This window comes from Gorilla gorilla, chromosome 1 (assembly GCF_029281585.2).
Source record: "Gorilla gorilla gorilla isolate KB3781 chromosome 1, NHGRI_mGorGor1-v2.1_pri, whole genome shotgun sequence".
Lineage (NCBI taxonomy): Eukaryota > Metazoa > Chordata > Mammalia > Primates > Hominidae > Gorilla > Gorilla gorilla.
Genome location: NC_073224.2, coordinates 16371862 through 16396318, shown reverse-complemented (window position 1 = coordinate 16396318; position 24457 = coordinate 16371862). Strand labels below are relative to the sequence as shown.

Genomic DNA, 24457 nt, shown 5'->3' with positions numbered 1-24457 from the left:
CAAGGTCACAGTTACCCTATATGGTCTAAGAAGGGGAGGAGCCCTCAGTTTCTGGAATTGCCCATCCTTTTCCTGGGAAACTCATGAATACCCCACCCCTTATTTAGCATATAATCAGTAAATAGCCATAAAAATGGGCAACCTGTAGCCCTGGGGGCTGGTCTGCCCATGGAGTAGCCACTCTTTATTCCTTTACTTTCTTAATAAACTTGCTTTCACTTTACTCTATGGATTTGCCCCGAATTCTTTCTTGCCCAAGATCCAAAACCCTCTCTTGGGGTCTGGATCAGGACCTGTTTCTGGTAACAAAACCATCTGGGGTGTCGACAAGACCCACCCCGTCCCGCCTGGTTCTAGGGGACCGGACCTGCCAGGTGGTCCCTCCAAACTGGTCCGCCCACAGGGATTGGGACACCCCTCCCTGTACCCTCAGCCTGATGCTGACTGCCAACCATGTGGGCAGACGTGGAGGCTGACTGGCTGCTCCTGGGGACCCCCTTCATAGCTTCTCAACAGGCACTCGCTCCTGCTGCCTCGCCCCCACCCCAGCCCCCACAAATTCCTCTCCATCCCCTACCCCGACCAACTTAGCCCCTCACCTAACCCTCCAGCCTGGGGCTCGCGTGCCCTCCCGCAGCCCCAACCCCAGGTTGAGAAGCCTCTTCCAATCCCACTCCCCCTACCCTGACGCTCGCCTGCCCGCCCCTAGCCCCACCAGCTGTCCCCATTCCACTCCCCACCCCCAAGTAACCTCCCAACTCCCCACCCTCCACACTCCCTTAACCTCCCCTAAAAGTCCCACCCCAGGCCAACAAGACTCCTCCCTTCGCTGGGCTGTGGACCACATCGTCCCCACCGCCCAGTAAGCACCCGCTGCGCCCGTCCCCGGCTCGTCCAGAGCCTCCCACCCCCTGCCGCCTTCCTTCCCCAAGCCACCCCCAACCTCTCCTAAGAGGCGCCGCCCCAGTCCCGGCCGCCGAACACTCCCCTCGCCCAGCATTCCCTTCCCCCGCCGCCCCCCAGCCCCCGCTGACGCCACAAAGCCCCTAGGCCTCCCGACCCCAGGCCCCCACGCCCCGGGCCGGGCCGCAGCCCCCTGGGCTTCGTGGGGGCAGACCCAGCCTTTCCCGGCAGCGAGCGCTCGGCCAGGTGCGCTAGGCGCTGTGCTGGCCCCCCCCACCCCCGCGGTGAGTACCCCCCGCCCCGCCGCCTAGGCCACCCTCCTGTGGCGCCTGGGCCACGACCTAAGCCTAACCCGGTCCTCCTCGCCCTCCAGCGCCCGGCCTTCCCGCCTCCGCCGGCCGCCGCGTCCCTGGAGGGGCTAGCGCGCTTCAACAAGGTAACTCTACCGGGACCCTAGCGGACCAGAGCGGGAAGGACAGCCATCCCGGCAGCCAGAGCCAGAGCCCCACGCCCGCTGCCGCTGTCCCTGCCCGGCTTCGGTCAGGGTGGGCTGGGTGCCTCCGTTAGGGCTCTTGGGGGGAGTCGGAGGGCTGGCGCCGGGTGGTTGGCGTGCAGAAAGCTCCTAGAAACTGGACGTGGGACAGAGCCGGGGAAGTCTGAGACCCCTAGACGCCCTCGCTTTAGGGGATGGCAGAACGGAAGGGGAGAATCATGCTTGCAGTGTAGACGCGATTTTCAACTCCCTCTGCAACTCGGTCCCCATAGCAACCCCGTGGCGTAGGCGAAAGGCTGTAGATCTCCACTGCGTGGGGTCGCGAGTGTTGAGATTGCAGGGGGCATCTATGTGCATGCTCGTGTGCCTGTGCGTGTGTGCGCGCGTGTACCTGTGTGTACATGCATGCATGTTTACCGATACGTGCCTCTGTGCCTGCGTGTGCTATGTTTGTGGATGCGTGTTTCTGTGCGTACGTTTGTATTTGTGCGGTGTGTATGCGTGGGTGTGCGTGTGTGCACATGCACGTTTGTATACATGCATGGGTATGTGTATGGGTGTTCGTCTGTGCGTGTATGCACGTGTTTGTGCTTGTGGGCGCGTGTATACACACGCGTGTTTTTTCTGAACCCCACCTCACTACCGAATGGAAGAGAGCTTTTTTCCTGTGATAGCCCATCCCTTCTTCCTTTGGTGTACGGGGTTTTGTTAAAGAAAAAATTCTGACATTTGAAAGGCTCTTTAGTCAGGCTACTTGCAATGGGAGAGTTGCGCCAGCAAAGACAGCTGGGGATGTATGGGGGAGTTGGAGTGGGGATCTGGGTGGGGTCAGTGGATGGAAAGTGATTAAGGGAAGGCTCCAAGGGTAGGGGCTTCTCCCTAAGCTGACCTAGCAGGCTTCTCCAGAAAGGCAGGTTGAAGGCCTAGCCGGCAACGGTCTGTCGGGGAGGAGGAGCTGATGAGATGTGGAGCTGGGGGTAGCCAGCAGCAGGCGGAAGTGGACGGGTAGGGTCCAGGCCCAGTGGAGAGGAGAGGCGGAGGGGCCTGCAGAGCATTGGCCTGGGAGGGTCTGTGTAGTTTCTGGGGAGGCATCTGTGTCTGTTGTTGACAAGGCTAAAAATGATGACTCTGGACTCTCTAACTGGACTGCAGTCCTAGCCCTCCTCCGTAAAGGGAGGCTGTACAGGACGGTTGCACACTGCCGGCGCCCAGATCATCGGGCTGCTCCCTCCAACTCTCTCCAGAGTCCCTCAAGCGGGAACCTGCCTTGTGTCTCCCAGGAGCCATGGAGGCTGTGGAACTCGCCAGAAAGCTGCAGGAAGAAGCTACGTGCTCCATCTGTCTGGATTACTTCACAGACCCTGTGATGACCGCCTGTGGCCACAACTTCTGCCGAGCGTGCATCCAGCTGAGCTGGGAAAAGGCGCGGGGCAAGAAGGGGAGGCGGAAGCGGAAGGGCTCTTTCCCCTGCCCCGAGTGCAGAGAGATGTCCCCGCAGAGGAACCTGCTGCCCAACCGGCTGCTGACCAAGGTGGCCGAGATGGCGCGGCAGCATCCTGGCCTGCAGAAGCAAGACCTGTGCCAGGAGCACCACGAGCCCCTCAAGCTTTTCTGCCAGAAGGACCAGAGCCCCATCTGTGTGGTGTGCAGGGAGTCCCGGGAGCACCGGCTGCACAGGGTGCTGCCCGCCGAGGAGGCAGTGCAGGGGTACAAGGTGGGCCACATCGGGACCCAGGTCAAGGGGCTGGGTAGGAGGCATCCAGGGGGACAAGGTGACCCAGATCATGGGGGAGGGAGGAGGTGTCCAGGGACAAAGTGGCCCGAGTCAGGGGCTGGGGAGGAGGCATCCAGGGGACAAGGTGGCCTGTGGCTGGGTAGGGGTGTCCCTGGGGACAATGTGGGCCTACACTGTATGATGCAGGCATTGCAAAATGTTACCTCTCCTCTCTTAGAGTATTTTGGGTGGCTCTGAGAACCAAACTGATTTGAGACAGATAAGCAGAAGCAAAGCACTGAAATTCATTCCCTGTAAGCTTTCCATGACCCGGGAGTCCCTCCCAAGGAGCCAGAGGCCCATGGAAGCATGTTAGAGCCAAACATGTACCTGAGGAGGATGAGGGTTAGTTTAGCAGGGTCCCTTTGCACAGATTTCTCTGGTTTTGGCTTTCCCGCCCTTGGTAAGAACATGGCTTTCCTCCTGGCCTAGGGCAGGCCTCTCTGGCATGGTGGCTGTGCCTTCTGCTCTTAGGAAGGCCGAGGGTCACAGCAATTCTTACACCTGCCCTTTTTTAAGTGCCTTTAGCTCAAAATAATCCAAGGTGGCACATTCTGGGTGACGTATTTTGATCCCCTGCCCCTCCTGAGGAGGGTCTCTGGGGTGGGTGCAGTTTCAGCGAGCACAACTGGACTCTAGGCAGGAGGTGGGGAGATCGCTGATCCCAAATCCTGTGGTTTGTGTGTCCCACAGTTGAAGCTGGAGGAGGACATGGAGTACCTTCGGGAGCAGATCACCAGGACAGGGAATCTGCAGGCCAGGGAGGAGCAGAGCTTAGCCGAGTGGCAGGTGGGTGCCCAGGGCTGTCCAGTCCCTTTCCTGCTGCTGCTCCATCTTCCTGCATTTCCACATCTGTGTCTGCCCGTGGGGATATGCTGCCACAGCGGCAGGAAAAGAAGAAAGTTGCCTCTACCCTTCTAGGTTCTGTGGCTGGCCTCAGAATGAAACTGACTTAAGACAGATGAACAGCAGAGAAAAAGATAAAAAGGCAATTTTAAATTACAGATGCACACATAGGATGGAGAGAAGGGGCCTCAAAAATCAGACTCAAAGAGGCAGCCAGAGGGTAGGGGCTCAGTACCACAAAGGAGGCAGCCAGAGGGTGGGGGCTCAGTACCACAAAGGAGGCAGCCAGAAGGTGGAGGCTCAATACCACAAAGGAGGCAGCCAGAGGGCAGGGGCGTAGGTCAGCACCACAAAGGAATAGGGCTTGGGGGCCTCTGGGCTGGGGAGGCAGGTGATGTTGATTAAGTATTTAAACAAGTGTCTCAGGTGAAGAGTTGTTTTTGGAACTCTCTTCCTGGTATAGATGCCTTGACCACTGGAAATTTCCTTCATGAAAGGGCACTTTTTAATTTTTTTTCTTTTTTGAGATGGAGTTTCACTCTTGTTGCCCAGGCTGGAATCCAATGGTGCGGTGTCAGCTCACTGCAACCTCTGCCTCCCGGGTTCAAGCAATTCTCCTGCCTCAGCCTCGCAAGCAGCTGGGACTACAGGTACCCACCACCATGCCCGACTAACTTTTGTACTTTTAGTAGAGATGGGGTTTCACCATGTTGGTCCGGCTGATATTGAACTCCTGACCTCAGGTGATCTGCCTGCCTCGGCCTCCCGAAGTGCTAGGATTACAGGCATAAGTCATCGCGCCAGGCCAGGCACTTTATTTTTTTAGGCAGCTAATGGGGGAGGCAAACAGGTTTTCCTGCTTCTGCGGGTTCTCAATGGCCTTTAGTTTACCTTAATCCTAATGCCTGTCAAAACACAAAATTAAAACAGATTTAGAGATCTTTGTTGTTATTTTTTGTTTTTTTCTTGAGTCAGAGTCACTCTGTGGCCCAGGCTGGAGCACAGTGATGCAATCATAGCTCACTGCAGCCTCAAATTCCTGGACTCAAGTGATCCTCCTGCTTCAGCCTCCTGAGTAGCTGGGACTACAGGCACTTGCCACCAAGACTGGCTTTTTTTTTTTTTTTTTTTTTTTTTTTTTTTTTTGTAGAGACAGGGTCTTGCTATTGCCCAGGCTGGCCTTGAACTCCTGAGCTCAAACTATCTTCCTGCCTCAGCCTCCCAAAGCACTGGGATTATAGGCGTTAGCCACTGCATCCAGCTAAGAGAAAAGATTTATTTGCAAGGCCGCTGAGTGAGGAGGAGGGAGAACAGCTCTTAAACCCGCCTCCCAAGTGATACAGCTTGGGAGTCTTTATGAACTACGGAGGCAGGGTGGTCCAGCAGGCCCATTCTGTGCAGGTGTCGTCGGGGTGCATGGCATTTCACAGGACACAGGTACCAGAAACGGCAGCCTTAGCATGATCTGAGGTTGGAAGTTTTGGCCCTCTGACATCAAAAGGCCACCTCGGGCACTGGGACAGGTCCACTTGAAGGGCAGATGGTCTCAACTGGTTTCAGCTGGACAGGAGCTGCCCCACATTCCTGAAGCGACCAGTCCCATGGTGACCTGTGAATATTATCTAAAAAGCAGCCAGTGAAGGTTGGGTGTCAGCGTTCAGAGGCACAGCCTTCAGCTTCATGGAAAAAGGAAAAACAAAATAATGAAAAGCAATCAGGGCAGGCTGACCTGATCAGTGAACCCCTTGGTTTCATTAGCACCAGTGACTCCATTCTGGTTGGGTCTGGTCTTCCAGGACCTAGCGCAGGAGCCCAGTTCAAAACAGTGGCCCCTGAGGATCACTTGAGCCCAGGAGTCCGAGACAGCAGTGAACCACGATCATGCCACTGAACCCCAGCCTGGGCAACATAGCAAGACCCTGTCTCTACAAAAAAATTAAAAATTAGCTGGGCATGGTGGTGGTGACACATGTCTGTCGTCCCACTTCTTTGGAAGGCTGAGGTGGGAGGGTCATTTGAGGCCAGGAGGTCAAAGTTGCAGTGAGTTGTGGTTGTGCCATTGCACTCCAGCCTGGGCAACAGAGCAAGACCCTGTCCCTACACAAAATTTAAAAACTAGCTGGATGTGGTGGTGCATGCCTGTGGTCCCAGCTACTCAGATGACTTGAGCCCAGGAGGTCGAGGTTGCAATAAGTGCCACTGCATTCCAGCCTGGGCAACTGAGCCAGACCCTGTCTCAAACAAAACAAAACAAAACAAAACAAAAAACAATGGCCACCCATAAATTTTGTTTAACATGCCCAAGAGGCTTATCTGAGGGTGGACATTCTGAACCTCCTCAGAGCAAGCGTGCATGGATGTTTGGATGTGTAGAAGTTGCAGTTCGGGGCTCGGAGGGTTACACTCAGTGAATCACAGGATAGCAGAGGTGGGGGCCTCTGTCACAGTTCCTGGTCCCCAACTAAAGCTCCAGTTGCTGGTGATCTTGTGGGTCACCAGGGCCCTGGGGAGAGGTGGCAGCATCCCTGGAGCTGAGCCACCTGCTGGCAACATGCTGGGCTTCTCCACTCCTGCAGGGCAAGGTGAAGGAGCGGAGAGAACGCATTGTGCTGGAGTTTGAGAAGATGAACCTCTACCTGGTGGAAGAAGAGCAGAGGCTCCTCCAGGCTCTGGAGACGGAAGAAGATGAGACCGCCAGCAGGCTCCGGGAGAGCATGGCCTGCCTGGACCGGCAGGGTCACTCTCTGGAGCTGCTGCTGCTGCAGCTGGAGGAGCGGAGCACACAGGCGCCCCTCCAGATGCTGCAGGTGAGCCAGTAGGCTTGGCAGGCAGGGTGGGATGTGAGCTCTGACAGGCATCGGCAGGGGGCGCTGGGCTTGGGGAAGAGGCAGCCAACAGGAAAGGGCTGTTAGCTCCCAGTCTGCTAGTCCTGGAGGCTGGGTGGCTGAGGCCAAGGTGCAGGCAGGCCTGGTTCCTCCTGAGCCTCTCTCCTAGGCCTGAAGATGCCATCTCCTCCCCGCGTCCTCATGGCATCATCTCTCTATGCATGTCTCTGTCCTAATCATCTCCTTGTATAAAGACACCAGTCAGACTGGATTAGGGCCCACCCCAGTGACCTCAACTCCCTCCTTAAAGATGCTATCTCCAAACACAGTCACATTCTGAGGTCCTGAGGGTTCGGGCTTCAACCTGTGAATTAGTGGGGACACAAGTCAGCCCCTTACAGGTTCCAACCTGAGACAGTGTCCCTATTTCCTTCCAAGTCCAGAGAGGTGGCTTGGGACACCTGGCAGCCAGGTGCAGCTTTGGGACAGGGACTCCATGTCTCGGTGTGGAGGAGGTGCACTGTCCCAGGAGTGAGTTGTGTGGCAATGGCAGTGGGGAGGTGAAGCAGCCAGCCTGTCTGCTGGGACCAGCCGGTGTGCCATGGCCCTGGAGAGGGGGCTTGATTACGGCTAATAAGACGCCATCTCTACAAAAACTTAAAAATATTAGCAGGGCATGGTGGCGTGCGCCTGCGGTCCCAGGACTCAGGAGGCTGAGGCAGGAAGACTGCTTGAGCCCATGAGTTCAAGGCTGCAGTGAGCTATTGCGCCACTGTACTCCACCCTGGGTGATGGTGAGATCACATCTAGGAAAAAAAAAAAAAAGGAAAAGGAAAAACAAAGCAGCCTGTTCACAACCCACTACATTGGTTTGCTGACCAACTAAGGGAAAAGCCCCTGCAGCTGGTAGAAGGGTGCTCCTATGAGCAGAGGGCCAAGCGCACCACCTGCATGAGAGTCCCTGCCTAGAGTTAGGGTCACGCTCTGGAAACTAGAAATGTGGCCTTTGGAAAACAAGTCCCTTGTAGCTTCCAGGCCAGAGAGGTAAACAGTGATCTCTTTAGGGAACTCTGAATCCTTAAAGAGGCTACAGAAAATCCCCAGGTGCCTCAGTCTCTTACCCACCCCCCTCCCTCCCCAAACTGCACCCAATTGTGCCCCCACCCCATTCCTGCTGAGTGGGCCACACCCACCTGAAATGGGAGAGGAGGGTCAGTGTTGAGTGGCCACTTGCCTGGAAGGGGTCCCTCTGCCTCTCCTGAGTTGCAGGACCTCAGGCGTGTGGCCGTGGGCTGACAGGGTAGCTCAGCTTAGGTGAGGCACTGGGGGCTCTGGTGGTAGTGGGAGCCAGGGCAGTGGGGAAGGCTCAGGAGTGCCATGAAGCTCAATTGTGGGAAGGGAATGCCCAGGGGACAGGATGGGTCTTGCCCTAAGACACGGACAAGAAGGGAGCAGGGACATTGAGGTGAGCCAGGAGCTTGGCTCACTCCCCACCCTCCGTCCCTGTCTTTTGCAGGACATGAAGGAACCCCTGAGCAGGTATGTGGACCCCTCAGGCAGGGGCGGGGGCAGTGGCAGCAGTGGGCGGGGGGGACAATAAGACTGTCGGGCCAGGGGAGTCAATAAGACTCCCCTGTGTGTGCCCACCGGAGGAAGAGCAACGTGAGTGTGCAGTGCCCAGAGGTTGCCCCCCCAACCAGACCCAGGACTGTGTGCAGAGTTCCCGGACAGATTGAAGTGCTAAGAGGCTTTCTAGGTAAGTGGGCACCCAGGGCCAGGACCTCTGACCCAGATCTCTTGGCGATGCCCCACTGTACCCCCTAGCCTCGGAAGCCACCAATGGGGGGGGGGGTTCTGCAAGTGCCCTGGCTGGTGACGGTCACTGGCTATTCACTGTGCCTTCGTAGGGCGGCATTACTGGTGGTTCTAATTCATGGGATGAATCTTGTTGAGTTCCCAGTGGTCCCTCTGCCCAGCCCCCTGTACCTTATTGCCACCAATACCCACACACAATTGGTGTGTGGAAGCATCAAGTAACCCCAGATTCACAGCAGGGGAGGCCTCTGGGGAGTTAGGGGACCATTTGGCCACATCCACCACTAGGGCCCGGGGACTCCCACCTTTGACCCTGAATGCCCCACACCTCTCCCCATCTCTCCACCACCACGCCCATCTACAGAGGATGTGGTGCCTGATGCCACCTCCGCGTACCCCTACCTCCTCCTGTATGAGAGCCGCCAGAGGCGCTACCTCGGCTGTTCGCCAGAGGGCAGTGGGTTCTGCAGCAAGGACCGATTTGTGGCTTACCCCTGTGCTGTGGGCCAGACGGCCTTCTCCTCTGGGAGGCACTACTGGGAGGTGGGCCTGAACATCACCGGGGACGCGTTGTGGGCCCTGGGTGTGTGCAGGGACAACGTGAGCCGGAAAGACAGGGTCCCCAAGTGCCCCGAAAATGGCTTCTGGGTGGTGCAGCTGTCCAAGGGGACCAAGTACTTATCCGCCTTCTCTGCCCTGACCCCGGTCATGCTGATGGAGCCTCCCAGTCACATGGGCATCTTCTTGGACTTCGAGGCTGGGGAGGTGTCCTTCTACAGTGTAAGCGATGGGTCCCACCTGCACACCTACTCCCAGGCCACCTTCCCGGGCCCCCTGCAGCCTTTCTTCTGCCTGGGGGCTCCAAAGTCTGGTCAGATGGTCATCTCCACAGTGACCATGTGGGTGAAAGGATAGACACAGGCCGGGGGACTCAGGCTCTGCAGAAGGTGCAGGCCTTCTGCTTACTGCAGGCCACCTGCCAGGGTTCTCTGGCATCACGCTGGCAGCCATTAGACACACAGGGGGGTTTCTCAAATTCTAAATATAATTGTGATTAGAACTGTCAAACATTAAGAGGGTATACTGACAGATGCTTCCTAGAGGAAACTTTTGAAAGCCCCTGCGTTCTGAGTGGACCGATTTCTAAATCCATACCTACACACCAGGAACAGCGTGGTCACGTTTTTTTTAGCCATGCCCCCACCCCCACTTTGGAATGACAGGAATCTGTGGCTCCCAGTCCCCCCAGGGGTTTAGGTTACTCTGTCAAAGAAGTAGAAATATCCTATGGTGGGGAGGAGCGGGAGTGGTTAGGTTGCTGTGTCAGGGATGGTCCCAGGTTGCCCATAGAAATGTCCTATGCATCCTATTGGGTCCTTCGATGGGGGAAAATGGGAAAGGCTGAACCCCTAAAAAGCCTCAGAGCTGCCCACCCCCATCCCGTTCGATCCCCAAAGTTGCACGAGCAGGGGCAAAATCCCAAAGAGGTTAGGATTTATGTAGGGGCCTCTTTTCCACAGCGCCCTTACCTTTTCCAAGGAACCCCCCCACCCACCCCTGCAGGGTCAAGCACTTTAACAGCCTGTGTCAGTCACTAGCAAGGCAGAATTCCAGAGTCAGCGTACTCCTACCTCGACAAAGCCGGAGTGTCTGCGCGAGGGGCTGCCTGGAACAGCGTGCCCCTTTGGAGTGGTTCCCGCAGAAAGAATGTGGGCCTCCTGGAGAGCTGGTCCTGGAGGGATGCCCCCGTCCCATCCCCCAACTCCAATCATTCTGACCTTGGCCTGCCAAGGCTGTGAGGGCCGGGCCTTCCGAGGATACCCGCCCTGGGAAGCACGGGCTGAGGGGGTGAGGACGCACTAGGGGTATGGCGAAGGGCTCCAATGCCCCAGGCTGCGGACTCCCTTAGTCCTTGCAGTTGCTTCCGTGTGCCCCGCCCTGAGTCCCCATCCCTCCTTGCCCTGCCCCCTGCTCCATCCCTCCCCTGCGCCCCGCCCCCTGTCCCCATCCCTCCCCTGCGCCTGAGTCCTCCCCAGGGCAGGGGTAAAAGACCTGGCCACAAGAACCGGAGCGGTGGTGACGCCAGGTCAGCAAGTGAAAGCTCTCCAATTCCGTCCCGCCCGCGGGCCGCGTGACTGGCAGCGGCCAATCGGAGGCAAAAGCGGGTTGTTCCAAAAAAAAAAAAAAAAAAAAAAAAAAAAAAAAAAACACAAAACCCACCCAGTCGCTTCCTGCTTCCGCCTCGGCTCCTCTTCCTGCCGGCATCCGGGATCCCTACGTCCCGCGTCCCCCGAGCACCCGGAACCTACGCGCCCAGCGCTACCGAAACCCAAGAGTCCTGCGCCCTGGAGTCCCCGCGCCCCGGAGCCCGAGCACCCGGGAGTCCCGAGCCTCGCGCCCCGGAGTGCCCGAGCCTGCGCCACCGCACCCGGATACCCCGCGTCTCCGCGAGCTCCCGAGTCCGCCCGCCGCCGCCCCGCGGACAGTACCGCCTTCCTCCCCTCTGTCCGCGCCATGGCCGCCCCCGACCTGTCCACCAACCTCCAGGAGGAGGCCACCTGCGCCATCTGCCTCGACTACTTCACGGATCCGGTGATGACCGACTGCGGCCACAACTTCTGCCGCGAGTGCATCCGGCGCTGCTGGGGCCAGCCCGAGGGCCCGTACGCGTGCCCCGAGTGCCGCGAGCTGTCCCCGCAGAGGAACCTGCGGCCCAACCGCCCGCTTGCTAAGATGGCCGAGATGGCGCGGCGCCTGCACCCGCCGTCGCCGGTCCCGCAGGGCGTGTGCCCCGCGCACCGCGAGCCACTGGCCGCCTTCTGTGGGGACGAGCTGCGCCTCCTGTGTGCGGCCTGCGAGCGCTCCGGGGAGCACTGGGCGCACCGCGTGCGGCCGCTGCAGGACGCGGCCGAAGACCTCAAGGTGCTCCTGGGCGGGGGTGGCGTGCAGGGGCGTCGGGGAGCCGGGGACTGGGGAGGCCTGGGCGGGTGGGAGGTTTGGGGGGCTGCTCCGGGAGTAATCTGTCCCTCTCTAGGGCGGGGAGCTCAGGATGCAGCCTGCCGTGGGCCTGTGAGGGGGGTGTCGCGCAGGGTGGCTGTGGGGGCTCATGACACAGCCTGTTTCAACCAGGCCCCTTGAGGCTGGGACCATGGCCGCCAATGAGACCCTGCTCTCGGGGTTGAGGGGCGTACCTCCCATAGATAGGGGCTAAGAGAGGAAGGTGGAAGGTGGAAGGTGGTGGAGTGGGGGCAAGGAAAATGTGGCCATACACTGGCCAGAAAGGAGCCGGAATCAGAGGGAAGTGGGAGAACCCCAGAGGTGGCCGATCCTAGATGGACTCCCTGCAGGGACTGTGTTAGCAGGTCCGTACTTAAGTCCTGGGAAAGCCCCAGACTGGGCAGGATGAGGGGGACACAGTCGTTTCCTCTCTAACCTCCCCTCCAGGGCTGCCCTGCATTTCTGGGTGGGGTACTGGGAGCCATCTCTGCCATCTGAGATGCCAGGGCTCAGCCTGCCTTTTCTCCCCTTGTCTTGCTGCTTAAAACCCAAATACTACGCGGGAGGCTGAGGCAGGAGAATGGCATGAACCCGGGAGGCGGAGCTTGCAGTGAGCCGAGATCGCGCCACTGCACTCCAGCCTGGGCGACAGAGCGAGACTCCTCTCAAAAAAAAAAAAAAAAAAAAAAAAACCCAAATAAACCCCGAGCTGAAGGGCCTGGGGCACACGTTCCCTGGCCTGCGCTCCCTCCCGCTGTCCTCTTTCCTCACTGACCTGCTGCAGGTGTGCTCCTGGGAGCCTACGTGTGGGGCAGATGGCAGCATCTTTGGAGCTTTCTTGACTGCACTTTGTGTGTTGCATCATGGTCACTTGTGTGTGTCAGATGAGCAGTTAAGGCAGTGTTAGAATCAGTACTGAGCTTGGTCTGTCCCTATCACACAGCAAACTTCTGGGATACTAGAATAAATCTGAATCTGTCCCCTTCTGCTTTGGATTTTAGCAGAAAGGTGGTTTAGAGCCATATCCGTGGGCTTGTTCAGACACAGATTCATTTGGGTTTTCTTTTATTTTCTTTGCCCATGCAGGAATGTCTACACCTGAAACATGTTAGCCCAGCAGAATTACCCTTCTGACACCAATTACCCCAATGGGTGCAGAGAGTGCCCAATAGCTCTATAGAGTTGACCCGATATAGTTTCATGGGATAGCACTTAACCCTTTCTTTTGCAGGTGAAGAAAAAAATTTCCCTCTACCCTGTTAGGTTCAGTGGCTCGGGGCTGCAAATTAAACTGGCACAAGACAAATTAACAGGAAAAAAAATCATACAATTTGATTAATATTTTAAGTTTCACATGCACAAGAACTTCATAGGAAAGCGTATTTCAGCAAAGGTTTGTGAATTGTGGAGAAGTGACTGGACACAGAAATGGGATTGGGCGTCTAGGACTGATGAATTGTGGGAAAGTGACTAGAAAATAGATGGGAAGAATTAACACAAGATAATGGTCATTGTAGTAAGGTCTGTTTAGGCAGAATCATCTCCCGGGATTAGAGTGCCCTCCTCTTCCTGGTAGAGAGAGGGTGCCTTTCTCATGGGGAATGAATACCCTACTTTTAGGCAGATAGGAGTACAGAGAGCTCTTCCTGCATCTGCTTTTACTCAGAATAATTCTTGTACCACAGCGGTATATTTGGGGATGACATCCTATTCTTCACTGCCTTAGAGCCTAGGTTATGTTAACCACAGCAAACTGCTTTTACCTGCCCCCATGGGCCTAGAAAGCTCAGTCCCACCTATGGGGCTGTGTGTCCACTTGCCAGAGCTGGGGCCCATTAGTTCCATGACAGGTTCACTCCTTGCCTGGCCCTGACCTGGGGTCATGACAGCTGAACAAGCCCCAGGCTGGGTTGCCCCGAGGTGGTAAACAGGGAAGTCCCAGTAAGCTCCAGTTCCAGGAAGCAGCACCATGGGAGAGAGAAGATGGCCCCCAGATCTCTCTGGGTTGTGTGTCAGATGGCACTTGTGTGGGGAGGGGGTTTGCCACAGGAAGGAGGAGGCCAGGGAAGATCCCAGGCCTGCACCAAGCCCCAGCATCCCAGTTCTGACTACACGCAGGGTAAGAGGTTTCTGTTCTGATCTGGCCAGAGACACAAAGATGCAGGTACCTGAAATGCAAGATCTTTGCCATGCTGGGTATGTTGTGCTGCTTTACAGCCCATTCCATCTGATCAAATGCTGTTTGTAACCTTAGTGTTGAAAACTGAAAACGTTGGCCAGGTGTGGTGGCTCACGCCTGTAATCCCAGCAATTTGGGAGGCCGAGGTGGGCGGATCACCTGAGGTCAGGAGTTTGAGACCACCCTGGCCAACATGGTGAAATCCCATCTGTACAAAAAGTACAAAAATTAGCTGGGTGTGGTGACGGGCACCTGTAATCCCAGCTACTCAGGGGGCTGAGGCAGAAGAATCACTTGAAAACAGGAGGCAGAGGTTGCAGTGAGCTGAGATCGTGCCACTGCACTCCAGCTTGGGGGACAAAGCGAGACTCCGTCTCAAAAAAAGAAAACTGAAAACGTCACGTAGGGACTGAGGCATTGAGGGAGAAGTGAGAGGCACTGGGCCAAGTGTTTGAGGTGGGGTTGGGGTCACAGGGGCCAGGACTGAGTTTTCTGGAACAGGTCGGCAGCAGTGAGGAGAGAGGCCTGGGGACAGGGACCGCCATTTGGGGTTCTTGTAGCTCACATGAGAGCTGAGCCTAGGCAGAGACAGTAAAGCAGTTGGACATGTCCTTGGTGCTCCAGCGGTCTTCCCGAATCGTGAGGCCAAGTGGTGAACTAAAGTGAACACCTGGAGCCAGGCAGCTGGGCTGAAGTCCTGGCTCTGCTACCGGGGCAGACTTCTGGACCCTCCCAGCACCTCCATCCTTCCAGAGCGTGGATAGCGAGAGATGAGAGCCAAGATTTGGGGTGGCTGAGAAGCAAAGAGGTGTGGCCAGCACAGGGCCCGTTGCTGATAAGGGTGTCAGATGGGGTGAAAGTGAGCAGACCCTTTGAGAAGTGGGTTCAGGGCACCCCAAGCACACACAGTACAGTGAGCTTTTGTACAGGATTTTCACTGCTTCCTGGTACGCACAGCATGAGGAACCGTGGGAATGAGAATTAAGGACCAAGAAAGCAGAATGGAAGTGTACCCATCCTGGGGCTTATTACAGTGATAGCTGATGAAGCTGAAAATGCACAAGGTCCCGAGTGGCTTGGAGAAAAGATGGGGTGGGCAGCCAGGCATGTCTGTCAGTGCTGACTGTCCTACCAAAACACCATGGTTTGCACATGGCAGATGTATACTACTCACAGCTCTGGAGGCTGGAAGTCTTAAGATCAAGCCCTGGCAGGTTTGGTGTCTGGTGAAGGTGCTTCCTGGTTCACAGACGACACCCTCTCACTGTGTTGTCATATGGTGAAAGGGGCGAGGGTTCCTTTATAACCCTAATTATGGTGGCGGCACTGCCCTCCTGACCTAGTCACCTCCCAAAGCCCCCGCCTCCTAACGTCATCACACTGGGCGTTGGAATTTCAACCTATGAATTTGTGGGGGCATAGGGCAGAATTTTGGGACCCCAGCATAGGCTTGGTCCAAGGCCCTTATGTGAGCCAGCAGGTGAGAAGGAAGAGGAGGAGGAGTAGACACTGGCTTGGGAACAGGAGAGCTCAGCACCTTCAGAGCCAGCTTGGGGACAGATGGGGTGGGCAGCCAGAACCCTTGAGGTAGCTTTGCAAAGGGGGGTGAGGCCTGGGCTAGGGTAGCAAAGTCGAGGACTAGAAATGCCCCATATGAGAAAAAGGAAAGAATGTGGCTGGGGCTGTCAGCCTCTGGCAAGAGGCTGCCCACCTACTATGAGGGCTCACGCTCCTTGGAGGGCATTGAGTTCCCTCATTCACCAGGCAGATTTCAGTTTGTCCCCATTGTCTTTGAGGAGGGGACAGGGTGTCAGGTGCAAAAGGGCAGGCTTCTGTGACAGGACTCATGTCTCATGGTCCTGCCTGGCCTCTCCCGCAGGCGAAGCTGGAGAAGTCGCTGGAGCATCTCCGGAAGCAGATGCAGGATGCGTTGCTGTTCCAAGCCCAGGCGGATGAGACCTGCGTCTTGTGGCAGGCAGGTGCTGGGGCTCCCAGGGTCCTGGGTGGCAGGGCAGGGGGTGAAGGTCCTGTATAGGAGACCCCAGGGGGCGATGCTGGCCAGGCACACTTGCCCTTGGCGCCCCAGGACCAGTCACTGCTTCAGCCTGGCCCCACCGAGCCCACTGAAGGGCTGGTCCTTTCCCATGTGCACCTGTCCTGCCAGGTCGTGGGCGTGGAGCTCCCATACTGCAAGGGCCCCATCCTGGGGTCCCAGCATGCTTGGGTGGCAACTCTCAGGTGTATTTAGGGTCTGGGCCCTGGAGGTAAATTTGGAGGTTGTGAGGGACTAGGTCATAGATGTGGGATTCAGCCACCCTGAGGAGTAGATTTGGGATCTGTCCAGTTCTGGGGTAGATTTGGGGTCTGGGAGGCTCTGGGTGGTGGATTTGGGATCTGGGCAGCCCCAGGGGAGAATCTGGAGGTCAGGAGGGACCCTGGGTGGTAGATTTGTAGTCCAGCTGGCCCCACGGGGTAGATGCAGGGTTCTACCAAGCCAATGGGTGGATTTGGAAGTTGGGGAGGGACTAGATAGTGGATTTGGGATCTAGTCGGCCCTGGGTTTAGATTTGGGGTCTAGCCAGTCCTGTTGGTACAATGGGATTTGGCTCTCCCTGAGTGGTGGATTTGGGGTTTGGGAGGTGCCACAGGTGGGTTTGGGGTCTGGCCAGCACCAGGTGGTAGGTTTGGGGTCCTGCCACACCTGGTGCTGTGCTTTGGCTTTAGCAGGCCCCGGGGGTGGGGTTGGGTGCGGCCAGGCCTCTGGGTGGGCTTGGGGTCTGACCAAACTTGGGGTCCGGCTGGGCCTGGGGTCTGGCCTCAGCTGTCCTTCTCCCTGGGCTCCACAGAAGATGGTGGAGAGCCAGCGGCAGAACGTGCTGGGCGAGTTCGAGCGTCTTCGCCGTTTGCTGGCAGAGGAGGAGCAGCAGCTGCTGCAGAGGCTGGAGGAGGAGGAGCTGGAGGTGCTGCCCCGGCTGCGGGAGGGCGCGGCCCGCCTAGGCCAGCAGAGCGCCCACCTAGCTGAGCTCATCGCCGAGCTCGAGGGCCGCTGCCAGCTGCCTGCACTGGGGCTGCTGCAGGTGAGCTGGGCGGGGAGTGGCCATGGTGGCCACACGGGCATGGCCTGGCCACACTGGGGGAGGGAGAACCAGAAAGTGCAAGAAGCAGGGGCAGAGAGGTTGTCTGGGCTGAGAGGTGAATGGCATGGCTGGATGTGCCTGGCTGTTGCCTGTGAAATGCTGAGTCAGCAGCAGGACAGATGTCCCACCCCCAAAACCCACGTGCCGAGAAAGGGAAAATCAATTTTCCTCTGTAGATGTAAACAGGTGGTGTTTCTTAAGTGATTACATAAGGTCACCTCCATCTCGTCCTGACTGACACTGCTGCTCCCTGTGGGCACAGCAGAGTGGGCATGTGCTCGCTGGGACCACCATGGGCCTCCCATAGGATTCCTGCCATGGTGTCCCCAGCAGGAAGTCCTCGCCCTTCACTCTGTCTTCACCCTGCTGGCACACCCCATGCATCTCCATTATGGGGGGCGCTCTCCTCCTCCTCTGCTTCCAGGAGAGTCTTTTGCCATGTGTGGGCTCCACTCCCTGAGCCGGCCCCCTGGGCCTGGGCTTTCCTTGGTGCGCCCCCAAATCAGAACCAGTGGACGCCCTGGCCTGTGGCCTGGCAGCAGGTCAGGCGGCCTGGAGTCAGCTCTCCCCACTTGGCAAGCGTGCACTGATGAGGACTGACGGCACTCCCATGCTGAGAGGCCCCGTGTGGGCTGGGAGTGTCTGCTATCATCTTCCCGTGGGGTTCAGCTGGATGTTTGTCCCACAAAATGGAGAACGTGTTCCATGCCCAGCATGGTGTAGACCCAAGGGGCCCCAAGATTCAGAGGGAAATGGGCCCCTGGGCAATTCTGGCTCCCACAGAGGAGAGAGGCCGTGTGTGAGTGAATTCAGCCACTGGTGAGGCAGGGCTGCCAGACCCAGGTGGAGCCCACAATGCTGCAGATGTGGCTGGGTGGCTTTGCACAAGGGGTGACCTGCTGCCGGCCTCTGGAGCCCAGCAGAACATCAGTCCAGGCACCGGCTCCTGGTTTCGTTTGTCATTTCTATTGTAAGCTTTTTTCTGTATTTTTTTTTTCTTTTTGTAGATTTAAGGGGTACAAGTGCAGTCAGAGTGTAGCCATCACCCGAATGGTGCACATTGTATCCAGTAGGTAGTTTCCCCCACCTCCGAGTCTGCAGCATCTGCTCCTCCACTCCGTGTGCCGCGTGCACCAGCTTGGACATCAACTGGCTTTGAGCCTGGGAAGCAGGAAGGACGCTCGGCTAGCGTCTGTAGGAAGACTGAGGAATATTAGGAGAGGGTCCTGTGGTCAGTAAATTTTGGGGTGGGGAGGTACCCAGAAGACTGAGGAGGAGCCCTCAGGGAGGGCAGAGAGGACAGGTGTTGGAGAAGCCAAGGAAGGGTTTAGAAGGAAGGTGAGTTGACCTGGAAATGGGGACCCACAGGGTTTGTGTGAAGATGCAATTTGGGCTTTCAGCTGAGACATTGTGGCATGTGGGCGGGTGGGTGGGTGTTGGGTCTCGTACACCCACCTGCATTCACCCCGCTGAGTGGCCCACCTGTCCATGCCTTGGCCAAGCTCCCTGCCCAGGTTTGGCCTGGCTACAAGGCTTCAGGGAGGTCCCTCCTGTCCCCCCAACCTGCCAGCACAGAGTTGCCCTGGCCTGCATGCTATGGGGGTCTGCCCACATGGGGGTTGCAGGAGAGCAGCCTCAGCAGCCCTGTGTTGATGTGAGCTGTGTGCTGGTTTGAGAGGGAGAGGTGGGGATGGCTTTGCACCCTTGGCCCCTAGTTGGGTAGGGGAGCCCAACCCGGGTTCCCAGCACCCAGGCCGAATGGACAGGGGTTGCACAGTGGAGGTAAGGACTTGAGTGACTCCCAGGAATCCACCCACTGGGGCTCTGGCTGCTGTGGACTCTGGGGCCCTGGCTGCTATGGACTCTGGGGTCCTGGCTGCCCCCTTCAGCAGGCCCTGCTTGTAGCCGCAGAGTGGTTTTGTTCAAGTCAATGCTGCCCCTGGAGGGCCCGTGTTCTGTGCAGAGACCAAACCCCCTCGTCGAGGCCAAGGTTCTCCTCTACCCCCAAGCCCTTCTCCTGCCGCCCCTGCACCCGGCCTTGTGACAGCCACCACCTGTTTCCAAATGACACCAGGGGTGGGCCGCCCACCCCAGGCAGAATAACCAAGGTGGAGCTGCTCCCAGCTGCCTTGCTCACACCAGCACCATCTGCCCCTGCCCTGCACACTCCCCCTGTGTCTACCAACAAATTCTTCTTGGGCTTCAGAACCCTACCAAGAGTCTCCTCTTTATTTATTTATTTATGAATTATTTATTGAGACAGGGTCTCACTCTGTCGCCCAGGCTGGAGTACAGTGATGTGATTATGACTGCAGCCTGGACGTCCTGGGCTGAAGCGATCCTTCCATCTCAGTCCCCTGAGTAGGTGGGACTGTAGGCACACACCACCAAGCTCAGCTAATTTTAAAATTTTTTTTTAGAGATGGGACCTTGCTGTGTTTCCCAGGCTGGTCTTGAACTCCTGGACTCAAGTGATCTGCCTGCCTTGGCCTCCCAAAGTGCTGGCCTCCTTTTTAAAAATTTTTTGGGGCCTAGAGTGTGTTGTTGTCCCCCTAGACAGAATTAACTACCCGTATGTATGGAAATCTTCCTTTGCCATTTCTCCTACATGTAGGGAAACCCTTGTCTGGGATTATGTCTTACTGACCTCTGCATCCTGGCCTGGTAGCTGGCACCACGTGTGTTAGAATGAACATGGTGTGGGATCGTGTATTTGACAGTGTGGGTTAAATCCCTGCAGTGCACTGAAGACTGCTCTAAGAGATACAAGACCATGCCTCCTAAGAGCTGATGTTCCAATACCTGGGTGTATCACGCCAGCTCGGGCTGCCACATTGAGTACCACCTGCCAGGAGGCTTCCCCCGCAGAGACTGATTGTCTCCCAGTCCTGCACACTGGAAGACTAAGGTCAAAGCTGGTTCCCCCTGAGGCCTATCTCTTGGGCCTGTAGATGCCTTTTCTTCCCTGTATCCTCACAGGGTCTACCCTCTGTGGGTGTCTGTGTCCTAGTCACCCCTTCTTATGAGACTCAAGTTATTTTGGATTGCAGCCCACCCTAATGGCCTCATTTTACTATGATTTCCTCTTTAAAAGCCCTTTTTTCTAATAGTCAAGTTCTGAAGTCCTGAAGTTTCTGGCTTCAACATACGGATTTGGCGGGATGGACACAATTCGGGCCCTAACATGGAGTCAGATGCTATCACGTATCAGGCAGTGACACAGGAAGGACGCACGCCCAGGAGTGGGGTTGAGCAGGGAGCCTGCAGGGCAGGCGGAGCTGGGAGAAGAAGCAGTGCAACCACAGGGTTGGGCTCCGGCTGGGGTGGAGGCGCCCCTATGCTGAAGGCTGGGATGCGTGCCTGTCCTGTCCTTGGCACCCAGAGGCGCCCACTTGGGGCTCTGGGTGAGTGAGCCAACAGCCAGATGCCCTACATCCAAGTGTCAGGCAGAAGTAGGGCTTGGTCCGCAGGGCTGGGCTGCACCCCATTGGTGATGCCTCCTGGCACACATGCCAGAGCTTCTGTCCAGCATTCCTGTGTCTAAGCCTTGCTGCGGGTGGTTTATGGCCCCCTGTGTGTGTTTTTGCTGCCTGACGCTCAAATGTAGGAGAGGGGGACGGGGCGAGGCTCCAGGGGCGGGGAGGGCACTCCAGGAGCAGGCGATGGTCACTGACACCGAGTGTGCTATTTCTCCTCCCCACATAGGACATCAAGGACGCCCTGCGCAGGTACGAACCCAGCCTCTCCTGGGGGGGCGGGAGGGAGTGGGGTGGGACCCAGCTGTTGGCCATGGTGACGACACCTGGGTTCTCCCCTCTAGGGTCCAGGATGTGAAGCTGCAGCCCCCAGAAGTTGTGCCTATGGAGCTGAGGACCGTGTGCAGGGTCCCGGGACTGGTAGAGACACTGCGGAGGTTTCGAGGTAGGTGTGGAGGCCCCAGGTAGGGAGATGAGTCCAGGAGGGGACCCGCCAAGGACCTGGGCAGCCAGCCACGTGTTCTGTGCCCTGCCACTGCCAGCTCCAAACTCACAGTGTCATGGTGGTGGGTTGTTGGGAAAACATCCTCTGCTCATACTTCTGACATCAGTTGTGTGGGTATTTTTACACCAAACAATTCTTCAACTTCTGGAAACGAATTGGGTATCCAAGGATTCCATTCAGCATTGAACAGAATTGCCAATGCTGACACTACAGGAGTTAGTACAGACCCCACAGATTAAGGGCTCAGTCCCATAAGACTGCCCCCACTTCAGATGCCAGTCACAACTTCCAGGGGCTGCCCATACTTCTGTTCCCTCAGCCCCTCTGCAGATGTGAGCATTCGCTAGCACAGCCCACGGAACTCAGGAGAGCACTTTACTTACTGTCATTGGTTTATTATGAAGGATACCACTCAGGAAGAGCCAAATGGAAGAGACAAATGGGCAAAGCCTGGGGAAGGGCACAGAGCTTCCCCGCCCTCCCTGGGTGCACCTTCCCAGCACCTCAGTGTGCTCACCAACCTGGAAACTCCCCGAGCCCCAAAAGCTGTTTAGGTGTCTTTGTGGAGGTTCCATTACATGGTTATGATTGATTAAATCATTGGTCATTGGTGATGGGGCTCAACCTCAGACCCCTTTCCCCTTCCTGAGGTCGGGGGCTGGGGCTGAGCATTCCCGCCCTCTACTGACAGGATTGGTCTTTCTGGTGGCTGGCCCTATGCTGGGCTCTCAGGTCCCCACCTCAGCCACTGCAGTGGTGTCAACTCAGGTGTGATGGAAAGGGGCATCTTATGATAGCACAAGATTCTTCTATCACTCAGGAAATTCCCAGGGTTCTGTGAGCTCTGCGCCAGGAACTGGGCACAAAACCCAAATCTGAGTCTTGTATCACAGTCACCCAAAGGAAGTACTATCCTCAGCTCTTGCTAGCAGGTTAGGAGCCTGTTGTGTAGGAGCTGTGTGCAGGCCTCCAGAGGTGGATAGATCTGAAATAGAAGTGGTCAGGGTTGGGACAGCTGCCCTAATTCACATCCTTCATTTGGGGATTGAAAGAAAAAACAGGCTAGATGCATTGGCTCACCTCTGTAATCCCAGCACTTTGAGAAGCTCAGGTGGGAGGATTGCTTGAGGCCATCAGTTCAAGACCAACCCGGGAAACATAGCAAGACTCCCATCTCTACAAATAAAAAACAAAAAAATGAGCCAGCCATGGTGGCACATGCCTGTAATCCCAGCAGCTTGGGAGGCTGAGGTGGGAGGATCATTTGAGCCCAGGAGATCAAGGCTGCAGTGAGCCATGATCACACCACTGCACTGCAGCCTGGGGCCACAGAGCAAGACCCTGCCTCTTTAAAAAAAAAAAAAGGAAAGCAACCTAGATTCCCTCTTGATATCTGAAGGCAAAACATGGACCAATTTGTAGGACATTGTAAGTTGCAACTGGACGTAGCTAGGTGGGGAGAGGATGTCCACTTGGAGACAGTTAGTCACTCCAGGAGTTTGTGAGGCTACAGGCCCGGGGCAGAGAGCCAGGCCGTCCGACTGGGAGGATCGTACCCACATGCCCAGGACATGGGCAGGTGGCCCCAGCTTGCCTGTGGCTGTGTCTGGGTGACCTTGGGCCTCTCTCTGCAGGGGACGTGACCTTGGACCCGGACACCGCCAACCCTGAGCTGATCCTGTCTGAAGACAGGCGGAGCGTGCAGCGGGGGGACCTACGGCAGTCCCTGCCGGACAGCCCAGAGCGCTTTGACCCCGGCCCCTGCGTGCTGGGCCAGGAGCGCTTCACCTCAGGCCGCCACTACTGGGAGGTGGAGGTTGGGGACCGCACCAGCTGGGCCCTGGGGGTGTGCAGGGAGAACGTGAACAGGAAGGAGAAGGGCGAGCTGTCCGCCGGCAACGGCTTCTGGATCCTGGTCTTCCTGGGGAGCTATTACAATTCCTCGGAACGGGCCTTGGCTCCACTCCGGGACCCACCCAGGCGCGTGGGGATCTTTCTGGACTACGAGGCCGGACATCTCTCTTTCTATAGTGCCACCGATGGGTCACTGCTATTCATCTTCCCCGAGATCCCCTTCTCAGGGACGCTGCGGCCCCTCTTCTCACCCCTGTCCAGCAGCCCGACCCCGATGACTATCTGCCGGCCGAAAGGTGGGTCCGGGGACACCCTGGCTCCCCAGTGACTCAGGCCCTCCTGGAGGAGTCCTGTTGCCTCTCCTGCCCCTCCAGGCCACTGAGTGTTTTGGCCACTTGGAGGACCTGGGAGGAGGGAGTGTGTCCTTTGAGCAAGAGGAGGAACTCCTGGTGCCTTTCTGAGCCTGCGTGGGAGAACCCCAATTCTAGCACTCCAGGAAACTATGGGAGAGTGTGGGGCAGGCTCTGTCCTCCCTGGGAGACCCCTCCAGCCACCGGGTGCCACTTAATGCCAACAGCCCTTACCAAAGCTGGGAGCCCCATCGCCCCGGCAGCTCTGGCCTGTGGTTCCAGAAGCCGAGAAAACTCCACTGGGGCTTGCAGAATCCAGGGTTCACCTAAGCTGCACAGTTCCTGCAGCTTTGCCAGCCCCCCAAAAGTCTTGTGTACCCCACCTCTGAAGATGCTGGGGGAGGCAGCTGGGATGGGAGCCAGCCCCATGCCTGTCTGTGACCCCACAGTGGGTGAGAGCCCGTCACAGTCCTGGGTGTGGCTGCTCTGGAAGAATTAGGAGGCAGCCATAATAAGAGTCTTCAGAGGGATGATGGGAGGGGCCAGTGAGGACAGGAACAGAGAGTAGATGTCCCATAATAAAGGGGCTTCTGGGAGGTGCCTGGGCACAGATGTCTGTTCAGCAGGTGTGTGGGCCTAGAGGAGAGAGCAGAGCCCAGAAATGTCTTCTGCAGGCCCACATTCTGACTTGAAGCTTTCATGGGCATGTCGCCATTGGGTTTTGCCCTTGCAAAGGCTTCCTAGGTCTCTGGTGGCCCCTCAGAATCCAGGGTCCCAGCTGCTGCTTGGGGATGTGCACTGCTGGCCACCAGCCTTGCAGTCTCCCTAGCCTGGGAAGGAATAGTGGCTTCTCAGAGCCCGGGGCATACAGAAGAAGGCAGGAGTTGATTTTTGTGTTGGGTTTGGGGTTTCTTTGTCCTAAAGGTACTGTTCTGTTTCTCTTTACCCCTCTGGTTTATTTATTGTAAGCATTCCCAAGTTAAATAAACTTTGGCTGTTGTCTACAAGTCATCCTGCTGGTGCCTGCTTAGTCCAGGGACAATAGCGGGTGCCCCATTGCTCAGCAGAGGGCAGAGCCCCAGGGAGGCTGTTGACGGGGCAGGCGGGAAGCTCGGGGAAAGTAAGGGCCGGGACGGGCAGCCATTTCCCACACCCAGGCACAGATCGGCTCTCCACTTTCTTTGCTCAATATATATGTTCCTTATGTGGAGCTATTGCTGGAATGTTTTTTTTGAGATATCCTGGTAAATGTTTCCTGCGTTCCATTGTGCTTAATGAGTAGAGTCTCCTGATTATCATTTAT

The 24457-nt window shown here is 56.9% G+C and overlaps 2 protein-coding genes across 6 annotated transcripts; both read left to right on the top strand.

Moving 5' to 3' along the window:
• The first annotated feature begins 829 nt into the window (after positions 1-829).
• TRIM17 (tripartite motif containing 17) lies at positions 830-10871 on the top strand. Of its 4 annotated transcripts, XM_063707572.1 has the most exons (9): positions 933-1187; positions 1277-1339; positions 2677-3110; positions 3864-3959; positions 6593-6823; positions 8358-8380; positions 8494-8597; positions 9021-9436; positions 10220-10871. In XM_063707572.1, the coding sequence occupies exons 3-9, from the start codon at positions 2682-2684 to the stop codon at positions 10232-10234; spliced, it is 1314 nt and encodes a 437-aa protein (XP_063563642.1). In that variant the 5' UTR covers positions 933-1187; positions 1277-1339; positions 2677-2681; the 3' UTR covers positions 10235-10871. The 4 variants fall into 4 exon arrangements, with proteins under 4 accessions (XP_055229232.1, XP_055229221.1, XP_063563642.1 ...); XM_055373257.2 differs by lacking the exons at positions 933-1187; positions 10220-10871 and adding an exon at positions 830-862 and having other exon boundaries at positions 9021-9724; XM_055373254.2 differs by lacking the exon at positions 10220-10871 and having other exon boundaries at positions 935-1187; positions 9021-9724.
• Positions 10872-10895: 24 nt separating this feature from the next.
• On the top strand, positions 10896-24161 carry TRIM11 (tripartite motif containing 11). Of its 2 annotated transcripts, none has more exons than XM_004028547.5 (6): positions 10896-11578; positions 15712-15807; positions 16679-16909; positions 20675-20697; positions 20790-20890; positions 22585-24161. In XM_004028547.5, the coding sequence occupies exons 1-6, from the start codon at positions 11171-11173 to the stop codon at positions 23130-23132; spliced, it is 1407 nt and encodes a 468-aa protein (XP_004028596.1). In that variant the 5' UTR covers positions 10896-11170; the 3' UTR covers positions 23133-24161. The 2 variants fall into 2 exon arrangements, with proteins under 2 accessions (XP_004028596.1, XP_055229247.1); XM_055373272.2 differs by having other exon boundaries at positions 10969-11578; positions 16682-16909.
• The last annotated feature ends 296 nt before the right edge of the window (positions 24162-24457 follow it).